Here is an 18,750-nt window from a genome sequence, read left to right as displayed (position 1 = left end):
TCAAATTGAATTTAAATTTTTTGAATTTGTCTTTATATATTTGAATCTGCTTTTACGTTAAGATAATTGAGCCTCGCAGCATTATACGGATCTTTCTCTAATCATCTTAATAAGGATCACCGTCGATTAATAATTTTTATTACGAGAAAATAAATTTTACATTATAAAACTATGTATATTATATAAATGAGTACTGTGGTATAATTTTTTTTTTTTGTAGATTTTATAGTCTAGAAGCTAGTATTGAGAGAAATGAAATTTGGAGATTGAATACAATAACAGGGTGGTTGGTTGGGAAACACTTTGAAAGTGAGAGTCCCGGAGAGACACAGAATGAATGCCTTTTTTGACTTTGAAAAAGATAATGGAGGGGTTTGCAACGAACACCATGCACGAAGCAAGAGAGGGCGGTGACACGCGGCGTTTGTTTGGACACCTGGCCATGTTTTACTCTTTTATCTTTGACATCATTCCCTCTCTTCGAACTTTTCTTTTATCTTACAATTGCATCTAAATTGGTTAACATAAGGGAATGGGAGCAGTACCATTTACGAGGAAAATTTAATGCTAACATGATCTAATTCACTCATCTTATAAAACAAGAACAACATTGATGGTAAAAGCCACAGCCTAGGATGCAAGTAGAGAAAACCAACATAAAATCAGGAAGGTTTGTGCTGTGATTTGAAAAAAAACTTAAAATGAATTTCTTCTTCTTCTTCTTCTGTTTGTTTGGCGATTTTCAGTTTAAGCTGTAATATTTATGAAGTAGGAAAACAAATAGGGAGGGTTAATGCTTGAGGGCGGAAGCAGCTTTGTTTATACCTAACTTAATGGAACAGCAAAGCTTAATGCTTTTTATTTGTTGTTTGTTTAATGCTATGCTTGCATTTGAGTTTAAGTTTAAGATCAACCTACAAGTCCAACTTACGGCCTTGAGAGACTTACGTGCCTGTCTACACTCTTAACCCAAAACCTTATTACCACTACGCAATTTAAAGCATCCTAACGTTTGCATTTGAAATTTTAAATGTCGAAAGCATATGCCCAACCGTATGCTGGCCTAAACGCAATTAACACGTGCTAATTGCTCTACTCAGGTACTTTTGCCTCTGGAAGAGGACAAGATTTCTGCCTTCTTATCCTACGTTATTATTAAACCATAGCCCACTTTGTGTTTTGGGTCAACTCTTAATCTGCTTTAAGCACTTATCCAAGGGATTGGCTTTAAAACGAAGGTAATGCCACCAAATATGTTCATCCCTTTAGTCCAATGCTTTTGGCTGCCCATCATTCCGATGCGCTTCCAGGAACTCTTTCTGGGAATACGGTCAAGAAAGAGAGATTAGTATATCAATGTCACCACTTTCAAATAATTACATATGTACATTTACAAGAACAATAATCATTGACAAAGACAATTCTGTTTTTATTCGTATGTATATACACTGGAAATATCACACAAAAATTTTATCCCCACAGCCATCTGAAACACCTCGCACGGAGAAAACTACGAAAAGAGTAACAAAAACTGAAATGTGAAACCCACAGTCCCAACCATTTCTCTTGGATGTTGAACGCTTGAAATGTGAACCCACAGTCTGAACCCCTCTTATCTGGTTTCATCCGTGTCACGCATTCTACAGGTTTCTTTCCTACTTATTTGTTCAACAATGGAAACCTCAATGCAAGAGAGATGGAATAATGTACACGCACAGCTTTTCTCTTTCCCTGATGATTCGGGTTTTCAAAAGCCATCAATTAACAACAAGCGCGGAAAAGAAGATATATGTTGGTGATGCCAAACGAGTACCTGATGTCAAAGGCACTGAGCTCACCAAGTCAACCGAGTTCATGGAATGCTGTCTTTTCTTAACTGTTCCTAAAGAACACAAACAGTCTTGCGCTTGCATTGCCAACAAATTTCTTGGAACACAAACAGTTTTTAACTGTTCTGAAAAGTCAAGCTCCCTTGGGCTCAGATAAGTTTCATCTTAATGTCCCATGTAGGTAATCATTGAACTGAACCAGCTTTACAGAGCCGTCTCCACCACATGAAAGAAAACCATGTGACACAACTTGAATATCAGTAACAGCAGCCTGTGACATTTACACAAAATATTGCATTAGTGCAAATTCAAATAGTGCATGCAACAAAAGTCTTTTAACATCAATAAATACAAAATTTTCAGACTGAGGAATATGAAGAAATTCAATGTGAATGTCTCAAACATGGATATAATCATTATAGTTACCCGCACAACACCCCCAAAACCACGAGAGCTTGGTTGCAAAAAGGTGTGCCTTTCATGCAATTTTGACCAATGATAAACCAACTTGGCCGCTTTGGCATCCCAAAGTTTAACATCTCCATCTTTGCTTCCCGTTAAGAACAAACTGGTATTTGGGATGGTTGATATTTTGGTGATACTACCTTCACTCAGACAGTTTGATAAAATAAAGATTAGATCAAAATTATATCATAGACAAGTGGCACAGACCAAGGTGACAAAAAGAAAAGCATGTACCTAAGTGAGCCTTTGGTATGTACCAAAGCATCCCACTGTGATTCTGGTCCTGTAATTGATTACTAGCTCCTGTCCTTATGTCAGTACTGGAAGACCTGTTGATGCTTGTTTCAACACCATCATGGTACCTGTGCCTTTTAGTCCTTCCAGTAGCTATGTACCGAAAGTCATGAAGTCCAACATCACCATTTTTACCACCAGTAACTATTAGGGGAGAAATAGAACCACTTCCTATGTCATTGTCAAATACAGCAATGGAGCGGGCACCGCCTGCACAGTGAAGCAAAAGACTGTAACCACAATAGGTTGAAATTATCAAGTAAATGCAGAAATCCCTAAGGTAGTATACCAATCATGACTGAACAATCAAATATAATCACATTTAATGCACAATAGTGAACTCGACATTCTATAAAAAGAACATAGTGAACTGTTCACTTGATGCTATAAGAATGCAACACATTTCCAGTTATAGGTTACCATGCTAAGTTGCCAAATTCTAATTTAACCTCAAATCAGAACTCTGGCTACTCTGCTTATGGATGTATAATGTACGAAACTAACCTTTGTACAATGAGACACTTCCTATGTAAGGAATTTGATGGAACTAACCTTCATATGAAAGTTGGGAGAAAGGAAGGGGAGTGGGTGGGAAGGAAGGGGGGAACTAACCTTCATGGCAAATAATGGATGCCCGAGAGGTTGCAGTCGGTGCCAATGTATCCCATATAACCACATTAACACCATTGGAGCTACATCCAGCAGCAGCAATGATTGATCCACTTGAAGTAACGTAAGCGACATCCCTGCAACAAAGAATAGCTAATCAGAGGCCCACAGAAGAATAAACACATTATAATATCTTAATAACAGAAAAATTTCCAATCTAAGTCTGCAAAGTTATCTTCAACAATAGATGGAAAGTGGTGCTCTCAGGGTAACAAAAAAGCAAGTTTAGAAAATATGAACTGAGGACCCAGCAAAACCACACAGGGCAGCAGACAGTGAATAACTTAATCACATCTCACAGATGTAGGTTTCAGTTCTGGAATGTTAAAGTCAAGAAAGGACTGTCAATGCCTCTTTAAGCATTTAAAAACAGAATACATACGATGCATGGTTATTAAAACAGAGAGATGATTCTGTTGGACGGATATTGCTCCTGCCTCCCACCTCCAGCTGCCATGCGCAAACTGTTCCATCTAGTGCAGCAGTAGCAAATCTGTGTCCACAATGATCAAACTGCAAAGCTGATATTGAGGCAAGAGCATAAGGTGGAGGAACATTTGCAGCAGGCAGCACTCCGTAAGTTGCTGTTGCTTTGTCCTTACCATACTGCACTTATTACATTATACATCAGCTACATGCCTTACAAATAAACAAGACATAAAAATAAAGATTCATGGATTGCATTTTATAGAATGACTAATATGTTGTGTTTTCATGTCTTGCAAAGTTAAAGACACTTCAGGTGCCTGCTGTAGGTACATCACTCCTGTCTCCCTAACTTCATTTCTAGTGCATTCATTGACACTCTTAAACAAAAAAGAAAAATGATTATTGTACTGGAATTTTACTTTCAAAAATGGAAAAATCTAAAATAACTCATTTTCCTCTCCAATGAGACTACAATAATTTTCTAAGAGAAGAAACTCAAGACAAATCTAATACATGTCCAATGAAAAAATTATGAATATTGTATGCATAATACACTTAGAACAATCATAATTTTTGCTGTCAAAGTTTCATACCTCCCATAAGTAAATGTGTGTATTGATAGAACCAACCAGGAAGACAGGCCTTGAGGGGTGACTTGAGAAAGCCCTTGTATTTATGTTTTCTACAGTAGCTGGCGGATCAACAAACTCCTCAAAGTCTCCTTGCACCGCCCAGCCTAAGCCAGAGGCACCAATACCAGCATAACCTGGAATCCCAAATGCTCCACCACCTGTCAGGTCTCTCCCTGGTCTAGCTAAAGAACCCACACCAATGGTTGCCCCACCCAACCCCAGTTGAGCTCCTTTGTTGTTACCAAGACCAAGACCAGGAGATACACAGGTTGGAACTGGGGTTGATTCACAACCAGCCCAACCATTGTGAGGCCAATCAGCACCTGACCAGATATAATCTGATTGATCTATGTCATGCATACCATCTTCCCAGTTAAAGAAAATTATGCCCTGAATCAGATAGAATTAAATGATTGAGTACTGTTCACATGAACACATGCAAATAATGTATATAAACTCATCAGGAAATTAGAGGAGCAAAAACTGTCTTTAAATATTAATCAACATCACAATGATGTGACAGAATGGTTGCTTCATGACTTCAACATTGAAGCATAAATCAAACTTCTAGGTCCAGCCCTACACAATTGATCAGAGATGGTGCTTCTAAGTGGCTAGTACAGTTACTTAAGGCAGATGTTGGTCTACAAGCAAGTAGCAACTCATGATGAAAAAAGGTAAAATTTTAACAGTTGAGATTTTCCAAAGCAGAAGCCTGCTGGGAGCACAATGAAAAATTGTCTGGTTCCAAACCTTTTCCCTTTCCTTTATTGAGTCAATCTATATCAGCAGTTCAACCCAATTCAACCATTTCAATCTATGTAATCTTAATGGGTATATGTTACACATAACTGCAACATAAAATAGCAAAACATGGTTGTCACACACTTTGCTAAATGGCTAACAACTTAAATCTGTACCTAGTACTTGAATCCCCTAATAAATATCTTGAAATGGACAGATGATGGATAAGATATCTATAAGAAACTAATTTTCAAGAGAAAAAAACCACACCTACTGCTTATGAAAAAAGGGGGTCTGGAACGTAGTTACTAACCTTCCGGCTGCTGGCTAGGGCAGCCTGCCTTTGATCAATGGAGTTGACACACAATGCCTGAGGAAAATACAAATATTTAGTTATCACAATAAACTTACAAGTTCAGGAGATGATCTGCAAACCCATTCAATCTGCAATAAGGTAAAAGAAATTAGAGGTACTACCTCTAAAAGCTCCCCATTTCTCTTGTATATTTCTTTAGGGTTTTGGAAAGGTGTGACCTCCTTTTTCATGATTGTGTCTTTCTGTGAGGAACTCAGAAAAGTATGTCCATTCCGAAACAGACTCCTAGAAGGTGATCCAGCTTCACCACCAGAAGAACTATTGCTTATTCTGCCTCCATGATTATGGGACTTATCACTTTCATGCTCCCCTTTAATGTCTTTGTATACTTCACCCCATCCTTTGGAAGGCTTAAAATGAAAATTACTTGACCAATTTATTTTCTCATGTGCAAAACTTTCTGATATCAGAGTAGGATCAGCACAGATATTCCATAAGACATAAGAAGCAGAAAGTTGATTTGTGCTGTTTGTTATATCTTCACCAACAATACCCTGACCCAGATGCTGATGTAGAGTCCTAGAAGACAATTTAGATTCCTCCAACCATACAAGAGTAGGAGGGTGAAATCCATTATCTATTTTCTGCTGCAAGAACAACACAAGTTGTTTCACATGGTAAGAGGAAATATGTTCAAGTGCAATTTTCAGCAACTTGGCCAATATCCATGACAATGACCTAATCTTTTCTCTTATGCTCTTGGTATCTGATTCAAAATCCACCGAACCACGAGCACAAGAAGAAAGTTTACCATAGGAAAAACCAGAAGGACAAGTGTCATCAAGTAAAACGGCTATTGAATCTAGTTTATGTTTCATGAATCTGGACATGTGTTGCCACAGAAAAGCCCCTATAATATGCCATCTCTCATCTTCTGGAATTGAATGCAATAGCTCTCGAACTTTTTTGTCTTCAGCACATCTAGCAACCTCAAGGCCACCTATTATATCATTAATCAATGTATTCTGAGTCACAGTATCTGCAACCTGGTAAGACACTTTCTTCAGAATCGACATATCAACTTCATATGGAGTATGCCCATTAGTATATGAAACTAAGAGGGGTTGCACCATCAGAACTAAACCTTTTGAATTTTTCTGAAGCCAAGCAGAAGCAAAATTTGCATAATATTCGTAAAAATCAAGAAGAGTAAGAAGTTTCGAGGTGTCGGCCTCTTTGTAGTTGGCAGAGAAAATCCTCACGGCAGCTTTTAAATTCCATAATGATAGTCTGACCCCCTGAAAGTAACATCCCCAGGCATATAGCCAGTTGGATCTAACTTCGTGGGATGCACCATTTTCCATATAACATGATTTTGATGCGGACCAGGTTATGCTGCAGGCAGCAATCAAATGTGAAAACAAAAAGGAGATATCCTCAGTCACCTTCAAAAGTGGCTTGTGCAAAAGGGGATAGCAGAGGGAACTGTCAATTATATGATTCTCATACTGGCTGCATTCATGAGAATACCCATGTAGGATATCATATCCAAGGAACCAGAACCCATTACTCCACAATGAGACAAAAATCTGAAAAAGGAGAAAAAATTAAACAAATCATGTATAAACACTGGTCAAATAAGAAAAACACACATAAACAGAGTGTAGAACTGCATACCATATCAATTAGGCAGGAAGAAACCAATAAGAACTTCTGCTCAAACTGTGCAAGCGCTGTGCACAACTTATGCTGAAAATTTTCAAGTAATTTATCATACTGAATCTCATGATCCTCAGAACATGTATTTACTCCAACAGATCCAACAGAGGTTCTAGGCCAACTAGGGTGCTCCCTTATCAACTTTGAGATATATTGGAGAGCCAAATCTAATTTAGCATAGAACTCAAGGTGCAACGCAACATCGCCCAATAGCCAGTTAGAGGAATCATCAATGGATGGTTTCCAAATTCCAAGTGAAATTTTAGAAGATGCAATATCTGATACATTCTCTTGATCTGTACCCCCAAGAATACTCAGAGAAGATGAAAGAGACTCCAAGGCTTCAAGCTTAAAATGAGAAATAAGGGAAAATTATCAATTATATTTTCTCATCAAGCGATTAGCAACATGCTCACAAACAAGCAAGAAAATTGAAGAAACAATTAAAAACCCTACTTTTCATTTGGTATTGTCATCTTACTTATCCCAACATAGAAAAACATGCAACAAAATAAACTTACTGGAAGCCCACATCTGTTTAAGGAAGTAGCACTCATTAAAGATGCCCATCTAGCAAGAACTCCAGCATTCTGGTCCCCTACAGCATTCCTCATGCTAGTGTTGTTTGCTAATGTGAGGCAATACAGTCCTACACTGGGGTCCATGAAAGCAACATGACAGGATGAAAGAGTGGATGCATCGATAGCAGAACCCACTTGTAAACCAAGCATGATCAGAAAAGATTGAGGATAATTCCCCAATTCCCACTGCAAACCAAGAGAGTCATTAGAAAACCAGTGATGTAACATCCCTTATCAATCTCACCAAAAATCTGTCCCTCAATGGCTGCACTCTAAAGAACAGTGCTGTAAAGAACCCAATAGAAAGTTCATTCCTTCCTTCCCGGCACCATAGCCATTCAACTAATAGTAGTTAAGATCAGCTAGAAGGGGTATTTTCTTTCACAGTCTTCTTCCCTTTTCTTTTTACTTTTAAATTCTTTTTCTATACTCTGATTCGGGTTTTTTAGTTAGCAAACAGTGAATTTGAATTAGCATTTGTTGGAAGATTATGGTTCATTTCTGAAATAGTTAATTTCTTTGCTTGTCAAAAAAAAAAAAAAAAACCAAGAGAGTCATTAGAAGTCATGGCATGTTCAAAGTTGACATGTAAAACACAGAGTATAAAGTATTATCCAAGATATCTTTGCAAGAAAAATGTGAAAGTTAAGTTCATTTCTAAGCACCTCTAGAAGGCTTGCAAGCCAATAGTCACTTCTCTCAATTGCGGATGGAAGTATAATCTTTGTAATCAAGTGACGCTCTAATGGTCCACCTCGCCCCTCAATAAGTCTACAAATTATTAGTGCTAGTTGCTCATCCCCAAGGTTCTTTGCACAAACAGTGACTGCAGAAGAAGTATCGCCTCCAAGCAGAAAAAAAGCAATAGCCAGCTCTAGTTGATGTCTCCCCATCAAGACATAAGCATTTTTCAAAGCTGCTGCCTTATTTTTCTCCTCCTGTGACAATAACCAAAGTGGACACAGAATGAAATACATGCAATTGAGAAAATTAATCAGTGACTAAACATTCCAACAAACTAAATCAAGAAATCAACAGCCTACAGTTACACAATACCTGAAAATTGCGTGAAAGAAATCCAACCAATGGTTTATCCTTCTCATCCTTGCTGATTTTAAATAGACCAGCCAAAACTTGAAGTCTATTTAGTGCAACATACAACAGTGTACAATCCTTGGGATCTCTCTTCTTAAGATATTGCGATCTAGCCAACTTCTCCATCTACAATAGATGAACAACATCAGAAACAATTAAAGTACATACTTTTTTTCTCACCAGGGGTAGGGGGGGGAGAGCAAAAGAGTTGCCAATATTATGTAATCATTGGATGAAACACTGCTCACTGGAATTAAACCAAATGCAAACAGAGAAGTACCGCTGCAAGTTGCAATTAAAAACCTATGCAACCCAAAAAGTTGTTAACCAGATTTAACAATGAATCAATCAACCACAAACTTTAGCTCATTAAACCAACCCAAACAAAACTTAGACTTAATTTAGGGATGGACACCTAAATTAAGTCCATATCTGACCCAGTTTCACAGTTGCACAAAGTCCATGGATCCGGGGGCAGTCCATCACTCAAATGAAACATGAACTTTCTTCACTTTCCAATTATGCATTACTGAAACCCCGACATGTAAATGAACCACCAAGAGAGAGTAACTAACTCAGCCTTGTCAATGCATTTTTAAAATTTCTCTATGTTGCACTTTTAAGCACCTAAACTGGTGACAAATATGAGGTCATGGAAAAATAAACAAAATTCACCTTACATTTATGTGAAATGCTGTTATTTGAAAGAACAAAAAAAAACCCTGCAATACCATTAAATAAAAAGGACAGAGAGGTCTAATTCAAAATTAACCCCACCTTTAACCTGTTATTTACACTCAGCCTCCTCCCAAGGGAATTTTATCACAAGACTAGCAATTCACCCAGCTTGGGAATTTTACATAGATCACAGTGTGATAAACATCTTAAACTGTTAAAATTGGCATACAATCTGGCAATTAAGTTCAGAGATCTGATTGTACTAGCAAATCACCATTGGAGTACCTTCAAGGAAGACCACATAGAGTGTCTCCATGACAGGATCCTCACTTGAAGTGTTCTTCTTCGTTCCTCCCCTGGCCCTTCTTTTTTAAAAGTTCACTATTAAGTTGAATGTACATGGTGCCATAATAAAGGATGATTGATAAATGGTTTCAGATCGTATTTAGATAAATAGAACAAGTTCTACTCCAGCAGAATAAAAGAATAAAATCCTGGTTTGCCATAGAGATGAGATGTATCTTAATAATTAGAACCTCAGACAATTACCCTTGTGCGCAGTTGTGTTGCGTTAGTAAACCAAAATCCAACACCCAAAGTCTGCATTTCCTGCCAAGATGGTTCATTAGGTAGTAAAGAACCAAACAAAGTTTCCTGGCAATCAGAGTGGAATGCCCACACCATAAGCCCAGAATCAACAACCAACTCTTCCAAAGATGCTGATCTACCAAAACTTTGAGAAAAAAGCAGCTGCTGAAACCTTAATGCGACCCAAAACCTGCAGAAAAATAAAGAAGAGCCAGTATAGGAGATGAATTTCAGGAGAAAAAAGAATGTGATGTTGAAAGCACAATAAAACAATAAATATGAAGCCTATAGCCAGTAAAACAACCACAAATTTTCATAGGCAACAAATAAAGTTCAAGTATGGCACTATTAGTTAATATCATCAGATGGAGGCACCAGAGCTAAAAGGAAGATTATCGGAGCCGTCTATGTATAATTCTAGTTATAATAGGTCAAAAGTCACCATCTCAATTCTCTTTCCAATATTTGATTTTTAACTAATTCCCACCTCACAACAAATTGATTCATCCACAACTCTGTGCAAACCCATAAATCTGGGCTACTAATGGCTGAAAGGGACTTTTCTCCAAACCTCAAAAGAAAAAAAAAAGAATTCGATTTAATTGGTGGTGAAAACAATGGCCGAGTTTTCTGAACTGGGAAAGCTTTCTTTTATGAAACATTCTTCATCACAAGTTCACTTAGCATCTCATTAGTTTACCAGATTCTTTGACTTCTTATTTGATGCACCTTTATGAGTGTTGACTTGCGTGTATATCTCTTATACTTGGTCCATTCTTAAAGTGATATTTAACAAACTTGTCTTCCTTAACCCCTTTGAAGATAATAGAACTTGTCCTGTTTTATAATAGACCCTAAATTGACCTCTATCTGCTTTGTGAGTACGTCTTTGATGCCTAGTTCTTCCGATGATCCTAGGACCATGTACATTGATGACACCCCTTGTCTTCGCCTTCCTAGCCACACATAAGAATCCAATTAAAAAAACAAACATTTTTTCTCTTTTGTGGGCAATAAGCAAAATATTGAACCTTTATCTGGTTCCACAGACACACTCATTTACCAATGTGGAGGAAAATATAAAATTATTAGATAAGGTACATCTCCTATAAGATTTTTGAGAATCATACATAAAAATAACAAAGATCAAGCGGTACCTTCGACCCGGTTCATCAAGATTTTCATAAACAGAAGCTGACTGAGGATTACTAACTTCATTTAGAAGATCTATAATTGCAAGAATTTGCATCTTCTCTGCTGCGGTTATCGCTGCCAACTCATGCAACTTATTAATAGGCTCAAGGAAGTCCCTAAGTCCAGATTTTGATGAAGACAAGCTGAACATATTGCTGGAAGCATCAGGTGCCAAATTGTAAGCAAATTGCGTCAAGCCACTTTGAAATTGTAAAGATGATGCCATTGAAGTAGCATTCCCACTCCATCGGAATGCATTCTCAGTTGAACTATTGGAGAGAATCCCTTCAATGTAATTGGACAAAGGTATCTGTGGAACAATATCGCTATGCTTTGGATGGTGATATATCTTCTCAGAAATATAACTAGAATTAAGATATTCAACCAGATGCCTCACAGAGATGTATGCACGTTTCCAATTGCCTAAATACATTGAAGATGACATGCTTTAAGTAACCTGACATTAGCAGCCTGAATAAAACAATTTCTAAAAGCATACTCAAAGAACAGCATCGCAAAATTCATAGAAACAGGAGAATTTGAAGTATATAACCAACAACGGTCCACATATTCCAGATATATTTGTTATTGTAAATGTTCTTAGCTAAAACTAATGCACAGGTTGCCATTTCCCTTGAAGAATGCAATCTAATCACATGTTTAGCAAACTCTGACTAGACTTTGAACTCTCTTAATAAATAAATGCTGTCATAAGTCCCAAAATATCATGCAATAGACAGCGGGTATGCACAGAATGCAACGAAATGCAAGAGAAACAGAGAAGAAGTTCACTTCAGCCAGATAAACAATCTTGAAAAAGAGTTTAAATATAAAATTAAAAAAAAAAAACAATATCATTATTGTTATCTTTCAAACAGTAAAAATTTTAAAAGTACCTCAAACCAGCAGAATAATTTCTGTTTCAAATGTCAACTTAGACAAACAAAATTCAAGTGGCTATGAGAATTAGCATCTCATGCTAGGCAACATGAGAGAATGATCAGCTAAATATAAGCAGTCTTTCTCCCAGACTAGCCAAGTCAGATTGAGGACAAAGAAAAGAAAAAGAGGACCAGCTATATGGGCTGCCTGATTACTTCATGGCACTGAAACATTTGAGATCTATATAAGGGTATTCTAGATATCTGATGGGAGAAAAGAAAAATGGCATAGATGCGCATGAGTAATTGGATTCAGTAGAAAAGCATTCCAGATCAATTAAATATCATTGCAGTGGCAAATATTAGCCAATATCTCTCTTACCTTCTTAGTCAAGTGAAAAGTAACCACAGATTTACATTAAGAAACAAGGTCAACGGGAAAGCACTACACAGTTCCAACAATGAAATAGTAGCAATAATCATGGAAAATAAATAATCCGTATTCTTCATCTACGCATCAAAGATGAGAATTTCAAACAAGCTTTACCATTATTATGTCAAAACTTGTGGACTTAGAAACTGAGGGAAAATATATCACTTGTATCAACAACAACAACAAAAAAGATGTACTATTACCTGAATATATATTTGCAAAGAGTGCCTCCGGGTGATAAACAGGCAAAACTCCTGCTAACATCTCCACTATGTCTAGCATGCTCCAAAAACCAAGTAAGATCTTTGACTTCTGTTTCAGTTGAGCCCTTCCAACTAAAAATGTGTTGGATAGGTGATCATCTTTTGTAGTAATCTTCCCAAGAAGACCAGACTTGCATCCTCCATTCCCATTCTCAATTAATGTTTCTTTGTAATTAATGGCATCACGATCACTAAATGTTTCAGAAAGGGTTCCCTCATTCATACCAATTTCAGAATCAAGAAGGCTTTCGGTGATAAAATTTGGATTGGATTCAGTCTGATGCTTCTTATCTAAAAGAAACAGCCATGGACTTAAAAGACTCACGTAACTAGCATGGACAACTACACCTGTGGTCCTGGGCCCCCACAAGAAATCATGAATAGCAGAAAAAGTATGACTGATCCCAATGCAGAACCAGATTTGCATTCCCAGAGGCTTTTTAGAGTTTAACAAAGCCTGACCACCACAACGCTTCTGAGCATATACCCGTAATTCATTGTGCATGCCAACTGCAAGTAATAACTGACCATTTCCTAGGTTTAACCAATTCAAAGCAACAACATCTTCATTAAGGGACAATGTGTCTTCTAACATAAAAGTCCCCGAGTCTGCTAGGCGTATAGAGTCCCATATACGAAGATTGCTGACAGCATTTGACTGGCTATCTGAGCCAATGGTTGCAATCTTCCTACCACAATTGGTCAAACATATAGCACTGACAGGACCTTGATGTGCAGTAAACATACCAACTAACTCCCATGGCGTGTGAGAAATTGATGGGTCATAGGGGTTAAATCTCCACAATTTTAAACCACCATCAGAGCAGCCTGTAGCCATAACATATGCAGGACTTTTACAACTATATGGATCATTATCAAAAGTTAACTTCTGCTGCATAGGTGTCAAACCACTCGGACAGATCACAGCAGAACTTGTGACCTGATCATGAAGATGAGGTTCAGGCAACTGAGCTGAGGAAGGAATAACATGAACACAATATCTTGTGCCAGAAATCGTATTTTCTAATTTCCTTGCACTGCATTCAACAAGATTATTATCATCAAAATTACATTCAGAGTTGCTTCCCGTCAGAGCATAAGCATGAATTTTTATTTCCCAGGAAAGTGCCTGAAACTCTTTCATCCATATGCCCAAAAGCAAAAATCCATCACACATAGAAGTTTTATTACAAGACAAAGACAACGGTACTGAATAGATGTTGGTTGGACCATCCTTGTAAGGATCATGACCTGTAAAAGGTATAGTGCATATGTAGTGACATACTACATCTTCTCCACCTTCAAAAATCTTTACCGCAAAGCAGTCAATTCCTCCAACATGCCCAATAAGAAGAACCCGATCTTCACGCAATACTAAAGGTGCCCATCTCAAGCTTGTATATTTAGAACATTTATCTTGACCAACATATTTTCCACAAATTTTCCATGTGGGAATCAATGTCGGAAGGTCATGAATGCTGTTGGAATTGGTAGAAAGAGACCAAAACAGAAGCAGGCCATTAGAATCCAAGGAAACAGCCAATTCAAATTCACAGACATAAGGATGTATAGCAATTTGTAAGATTTTACCGGTATGACCATCTATATCTAAAATCCCACCTACTGAACATGATAACAAATTCTCTATCCTAGATTCATTAGGCGATGCATCCTTCATATCATTTGATGTTTTGGTATATAACATGGACCAGGCCATAGATTGAAAAGGAAATAAATGAATCAAAGAGCATACAATTGGAGGTCCAGACAAACATGTTCTCATGATAACAACCTTTTTAAGAACTAATTGCTGTTTTAATGTTGAAAGTCCATTTCTATGAAGATGTTCAACTTCAAAGTCCTGAAGCTCATGTCTCTTCCACAATGTAACTCGGGGAAACCTCATTGGAGTCATGTCATCAAGGCAATGGATTGCCCAGAAAGTGACCAATTTTCCAGGACCAAACCCTATTAACCACTCACACCTACCAACTTCACGTTTATCTCCTTCTGTACAAAAGTATTTCTTAGTTTCTTCACCGGTTTTAACTATACCACCAATTTCTGTTGCCCATTTCAAAAATATATCCACTCCTAGAGTTCCACGCAATGCACAATCTATCTCAATTACAGCAGCAACACAAAAGGACCGTATTGTAATTTTGTGATCATAAATGCCATCCTTGCCTGGTTTTTTAACTCTACCATTATCGACCTCACTCCATAACCTCACAGTTCCATCTAAACAGCATGTTAACAATATATGTCTCCGCAAATGTTTTGCATCTCTTGACAATTGTTTCCCTCCTGATGGCCTCCACTGAATCATCGAAACAGGTTGAGGATGACCTAACGTGGCTTTTGCGTATCCAGAGTTTCCATCACTGTAAAATACCAAAACAGACTTGCTTGGCTCATTGATCACTTCTCCTTCAATTTGTAAAACCTTCGAATGAGATGCAGCCGCTGAAGGGCCCTCTGTGGACCAGGAGGCAGAAACCAGATTTTGAGGCAGATCTGCCTTGAATTTCCAAGCTATTTCCCAGGATTTGCTCTTCCTTTTCCATAAGATAACCTCTAATCCACCGGCTAATATCCCATCCCCGGAGGCCGTCCATTCAACTGCCTCAACTTTTGTACATTGTAGAAGTTCTACATTCTGGCTCCAACAAAAAGAACCTGAATCAGTAAAACAGGAAATTCCAATTTAAGATATACAAGCCATTTAAAATTTAAAAATAAATATAAAAAACCCTAACTTTGTTATTCAAATGCACGAAAATTCATTAACCCTACAAGCAGAACTCAAATTTTCAAACTTCAATACTAACTCCAAGTAATTTTCAAAATGTTAACTCCAAAATCCAAACATACTTTCGGAATTCGACGTCTCCAAGTCGTGAGAGAATAAGAAAATGCAATTCCCCGAGGCTGCCGCGAGCTCGCCGGCCGAAGGCGTGACCGGAGACCAACAAACGGCGGTGACAGGGGAAGAAGCGTCGGAAGAGAGCTCGAAGACTTGGCGGAAAATTGGGCCCATAAGATTTTGCTCGGGGGAGAGAGGGGAAGGGAAATGAGAGATCACGAGGAGAGAGGAGGACCCGTAGGCTACCCATGAGTAACCGGCGAAGTCCGGTAACCAGTCAATGGAGGATTCAGATCGGTTCGGTGCGGCCGGTATAAGTTCGGATCTAAGGAGGGAAAGCGGGAGGTGGTCCGTGGGATCCAACTCGGAATCGGAGGTTGCGTTTCGAGAAGTGGGAGTTGGCCCTGCCATGTCTTTGCAACACTGAAGAAGACCACAAAGGGGAGAGAAAGAACTGTATATATACATTGCATCTCTTGTTCTTTTTTGATGGAAAGTGAAATTAGAAGGTGGTGAAATCTGAGATAGTAAAACTTTTTTGGACTGTAAAATTACCGCACGAGATCTGTAACTTTTTGTGGTTTAGGTTCTTTTCCTGCGAAGTAAAATATTTTTTAAAAAGTATTTTGATGATTTGTATTTTTTTGAAAGATAAAAAATTTATTATTGTAAAATATTTTATACATTAATTAAAAATATATATATTAATCACATAAAATGTCTTATTACCCTCTTTAAAAATGTAATATAAATTTGATAACTATTAATATGTAATTTAAAAAATATTAATATGTAACTAAAAATTTTAATTTAAATTATTAATTTTTAAATTATTCAATACTATTAAATATTAAAAAAATATTTTTTAATAAAATCAATCAATGCAATTAAAATTTTTATTCATAAATTAAATAAATCTTACTAATAATTATAATTAAAAATATTTTTAATAAATATAAATTTTGGATGTTATGTTAAAAAAAGGATGAGATGAAATTTTTTTTAAAAATTAGAATTTACTTTATAAATATATGATTAAATGTTTTAAAAAAATTATTATTTATTTTACCAATTTTTATTTTCATCTTTAATTTTGATTCGAAACTAGTGAGAATCAAATAACATTATTATTTTGTAATCAACTAATATTTATCATTTTAACATCTAATTAACTTCACCGGTGGTGGTGAAAAATTTTTTCATAAAATAATTCAAATAATAGTAAAATGTTTTTGATAATTTATTCAAATAATAAAAAATATTTTTCACAAAAAATATTTAATTTTTCTTTAAAATATTAAACAGATTTTTTAAATTAAGAGAGAATTACAATTTTCTATATGGAATTGTGACATGCCCTTGGTAACAGGTCATCCAATTGCTGAAAGTGACCCAAAGCCATCTAATTTTGGGTTGGGTTAGGCATTGGTGGTAAGTTGATAACTTCTTTCAACATAAATCAACATCAAGATATGTGGTTCCCACGACAAGTGTAAGTCTGGAAAAACTTGGCATGTGGCGTTCATAGAGTCATCTTAAGGAAGAGAGATTATCCCCTTATCACGTTTTTCTTTTTCAGTACATGGACTTTTTTTTTTCTTTCTTTTTCCTGGATTAGTACAAGGTAATTTTCTACGGTATTGTTTAACATTTGATTCATCTTTGATCAAGTTGAACTACACTTTTCTTCTTTTTGTATGTGGAGTATTAAAAAGGAATTCTGCCTGGAAAACATTTCATCTTACATAGCAAAATAAACAACAAATCTTATGGGAAGCAGTTGTACCAGTAGACGGTAAGAAGGAAGAAGTTATTCTCAAATTGAATTTCTGTATATATATATATATATTTCCCTGAAAATTCTACAGTTTATAGGCTGGGGCAAAGATACCTTGCCCCAGTTTTTCCATGTCCTAAGCTGGATCTACCAACATTTTTAACGGGATTTTTCCCTTAAAAGATCCAGTCACATTCTACAGGGAATTTGGCCGGATCATAGGCCATGGAATCATCATGATCCAAAGAGAAACTGCCGCCATCAATGGAAGAGAGAGGATCACGATGATTAACATTCAGAAGAATGCCCAACAACTGATCTTTTTGGTGCTGCAACTCCAACACTAGAGCTTTTGTTGATTCAAGCTGCATGGTAAGTTCTTGCACCATCTTTTGCAGTTGGAAAATAGCTCCAGTGCTACCATAAACAGGGTCTCTGATCCTGGCTGTTGCTTCATAGACAAGCGCTTTTGCAGCGTCCTCCCTGTTTGTTTCCTCCACCATCTGATACCATAATGGCATAACCATACCTTAGATTTACAAATAACGAAGACAAGATAGAGAAATACCCTAGAAAACTTTCAATGTCTCAGTGCAATTCACCACAACCAACTAAAGAATAGACTAATAGTGTGATCAGTGCAAGGATTTAGAGCACAACCAAGATAATAGAAATCAAAGGAGGATGCAGGATTTTGACAACAGAAATTAAAGCAGTAAAGATCTGGCATGCCATAATTTCTAGTTTCTGTGTACATGCAACTTGTTAATACCAACCTGAATCATTTTGATAACATTGCTAGCACCAAAAACCTTATGCACCCCGGCGAACTTCTCAATCTCATCACTGGGAAAATATGGGGCAAGAATGCACTTACCGTCACATCTCCTGCGTAGCATCTTACAAGCAGCGCAGGGTTGATGGGTCCTGGCCCTCGCCAGAGCTTCTAAACCCATTTTTGAGGACTCGCTAAATGTTCCGTAACCAAAGTCCATATAAGAAGAAGAGAAGTAATAGGATTCGTAGGAAGTCAAGAAGGGCGATAGAGCTTGTTTGTTCTAGGGCCTCAATTTCAAATGTTAGTGCTGGGAAGTTGGGGAGGCGGCCACTCGCTGACAGGATTACGATTATGCACCGTTGAAAAATGTGAAACCTCACTGTTAGGACAGTGGACCTAACAACACTGCCATTGTTGGGTTTTTCACCAAAAAAAAAAATCGATATGATTTGTCACTGTAGTAGTCACTGTCTGACAGAATATCTCCTCAAGAGTGTTGCAAGCTAGCCTTCATATGAT

The 18,750-nt window shown here is 37.2% G+C and overlaps 2 protein-coding genes across 3 annotated transcripts; both read right to left on the bottom strand.

The window, feature by feature from the left end:
• Window positions 1–1,326: 1,326 nt before the first annotated feature.
• On the bottom strand, window positions 1,327–16,121 carry LOC18613956 (transducin family protein / WD-40 repeat family protein). Of its 2 annotated transcripts, none has more exons than XM_018126689.2 (16): window positions 15,685–16,121; window positions 12,751–15,489; window positions 11,197–11,656; window positions 10,001–10,229; window positions 8,735–8,899; window positions 8,344–8,616; window positions 7,619–7,864; window positions 7,056–7,445; window positions 5,540–6,967; window positions 5,376–5,432; window positions 4,280–4,708; window positions 3,640–3,863; window positions 3,201–3,334; window positions 2,529–2,798; window positions 2,256–2,434; window positions 1,327–2,100 (listed from the first exon to the last, which is right to left on the bottom strand). In XM_018126689.2, exons 1-16 carry the CDS (start codon window positions 16,085–16,087, stop codon window positions 1,990–1,992), a joined length of 7,737 nt encoding a protein of 2,578 aa, XP_017982178.2. In that variant the 5' UTR covers window positions 16,088–16,121; the 3' UTR covers window positions 1,327–1,989. The 2 variants fall into 2 exon arrangements, with proteins under 2 accessions (XP_017982178.2, XP_088661910.1); XM_088805784.1 differs by having other exon boundaries at window positions 12,751–15,469; window positions 15,685–15,885.
• A 1,365-nt stretch (window positions 16,122–17,486) lies between these two features.
• Window positions 17,487–18,626, bottom strand: LOC18613955 (LOB domain-containing protein 24-like). Its single transcript, XM_007051451.3, has 2 exons — window positions 18,230–18,626; window positions 17,487–17,956 (listed from the first exon to the last, which is right to left on the bottom strand). Exons 1-2 carry the CDS (start codon window positions 18,446–18,448, stop codon window positions 17,630–17,632), a joined length of 546 nt encoding a protein of 181 aa, XP_007051513.2. The 5' UTR covers window positions 18,449–18,626; the 3' UTR covers window positions 17,487–17,629.
• Window positions 18,627–18,750: the final 124 nt, after the last annotated feature.

The sequence above is a fragment of the Theobroma cacao genome, chromosome 1 (assembly GCF_053813885.1).
Source record: "Theobroma cacao isolate CCN51 chromosome 1, ASM5381388v1, whole genome shotgun sequence".
Classification (NCBI taxonomy): Eukaryota; Viridiplantae; Streptophyta; class Magnoliopsida; order Malvales; family Malvaceae; genus Theobroma; species Theobroma cacao.
Note: the sequence above shows the minus strand (reverse complement) of the source record. Positions and strands in the feature narration are given on the sequence as shown.

Bases quoted from the DNA above. Each gene is read 5' to 3' on its own strand.
- LOC18613956 (XM_018126689.2), bottom strand. From the start codon at position 16,087: ATGGCAGGGCCAACTCCCACTTCTCGAAACGCAACCTCCGATTCCGAG. The intron at 6,968-7,055 runs GTATGCAGTTCT...CTCCTTTTTCAG, and splicing joins CTTCCTGCCTAATTGATATG to ATTTTTGTCTCATTGTGGAG. The intron at 4,709-5,375 runs GTTAGTAACTAC...TATCTGATTCAG, and splicing joins CCCTAGCCAGCAGCCGGAAG to GGCATAATTTTCTTTAACTG.
- LOC18613955 (XM_007051451.3), bottom strand. From the start codon at position 18,448: ATGGACTTTGGTTACGGAACATTTAGCGAGTCCTCAAAAATGGGTTTA. The intron at 17,957-18,229 runs GTTGGTATTAAC...TTATGGTATCAG, and splicing joins ATGTTATCAAAATGATTCAG to ATGGTGGAGGAAACAAACAG.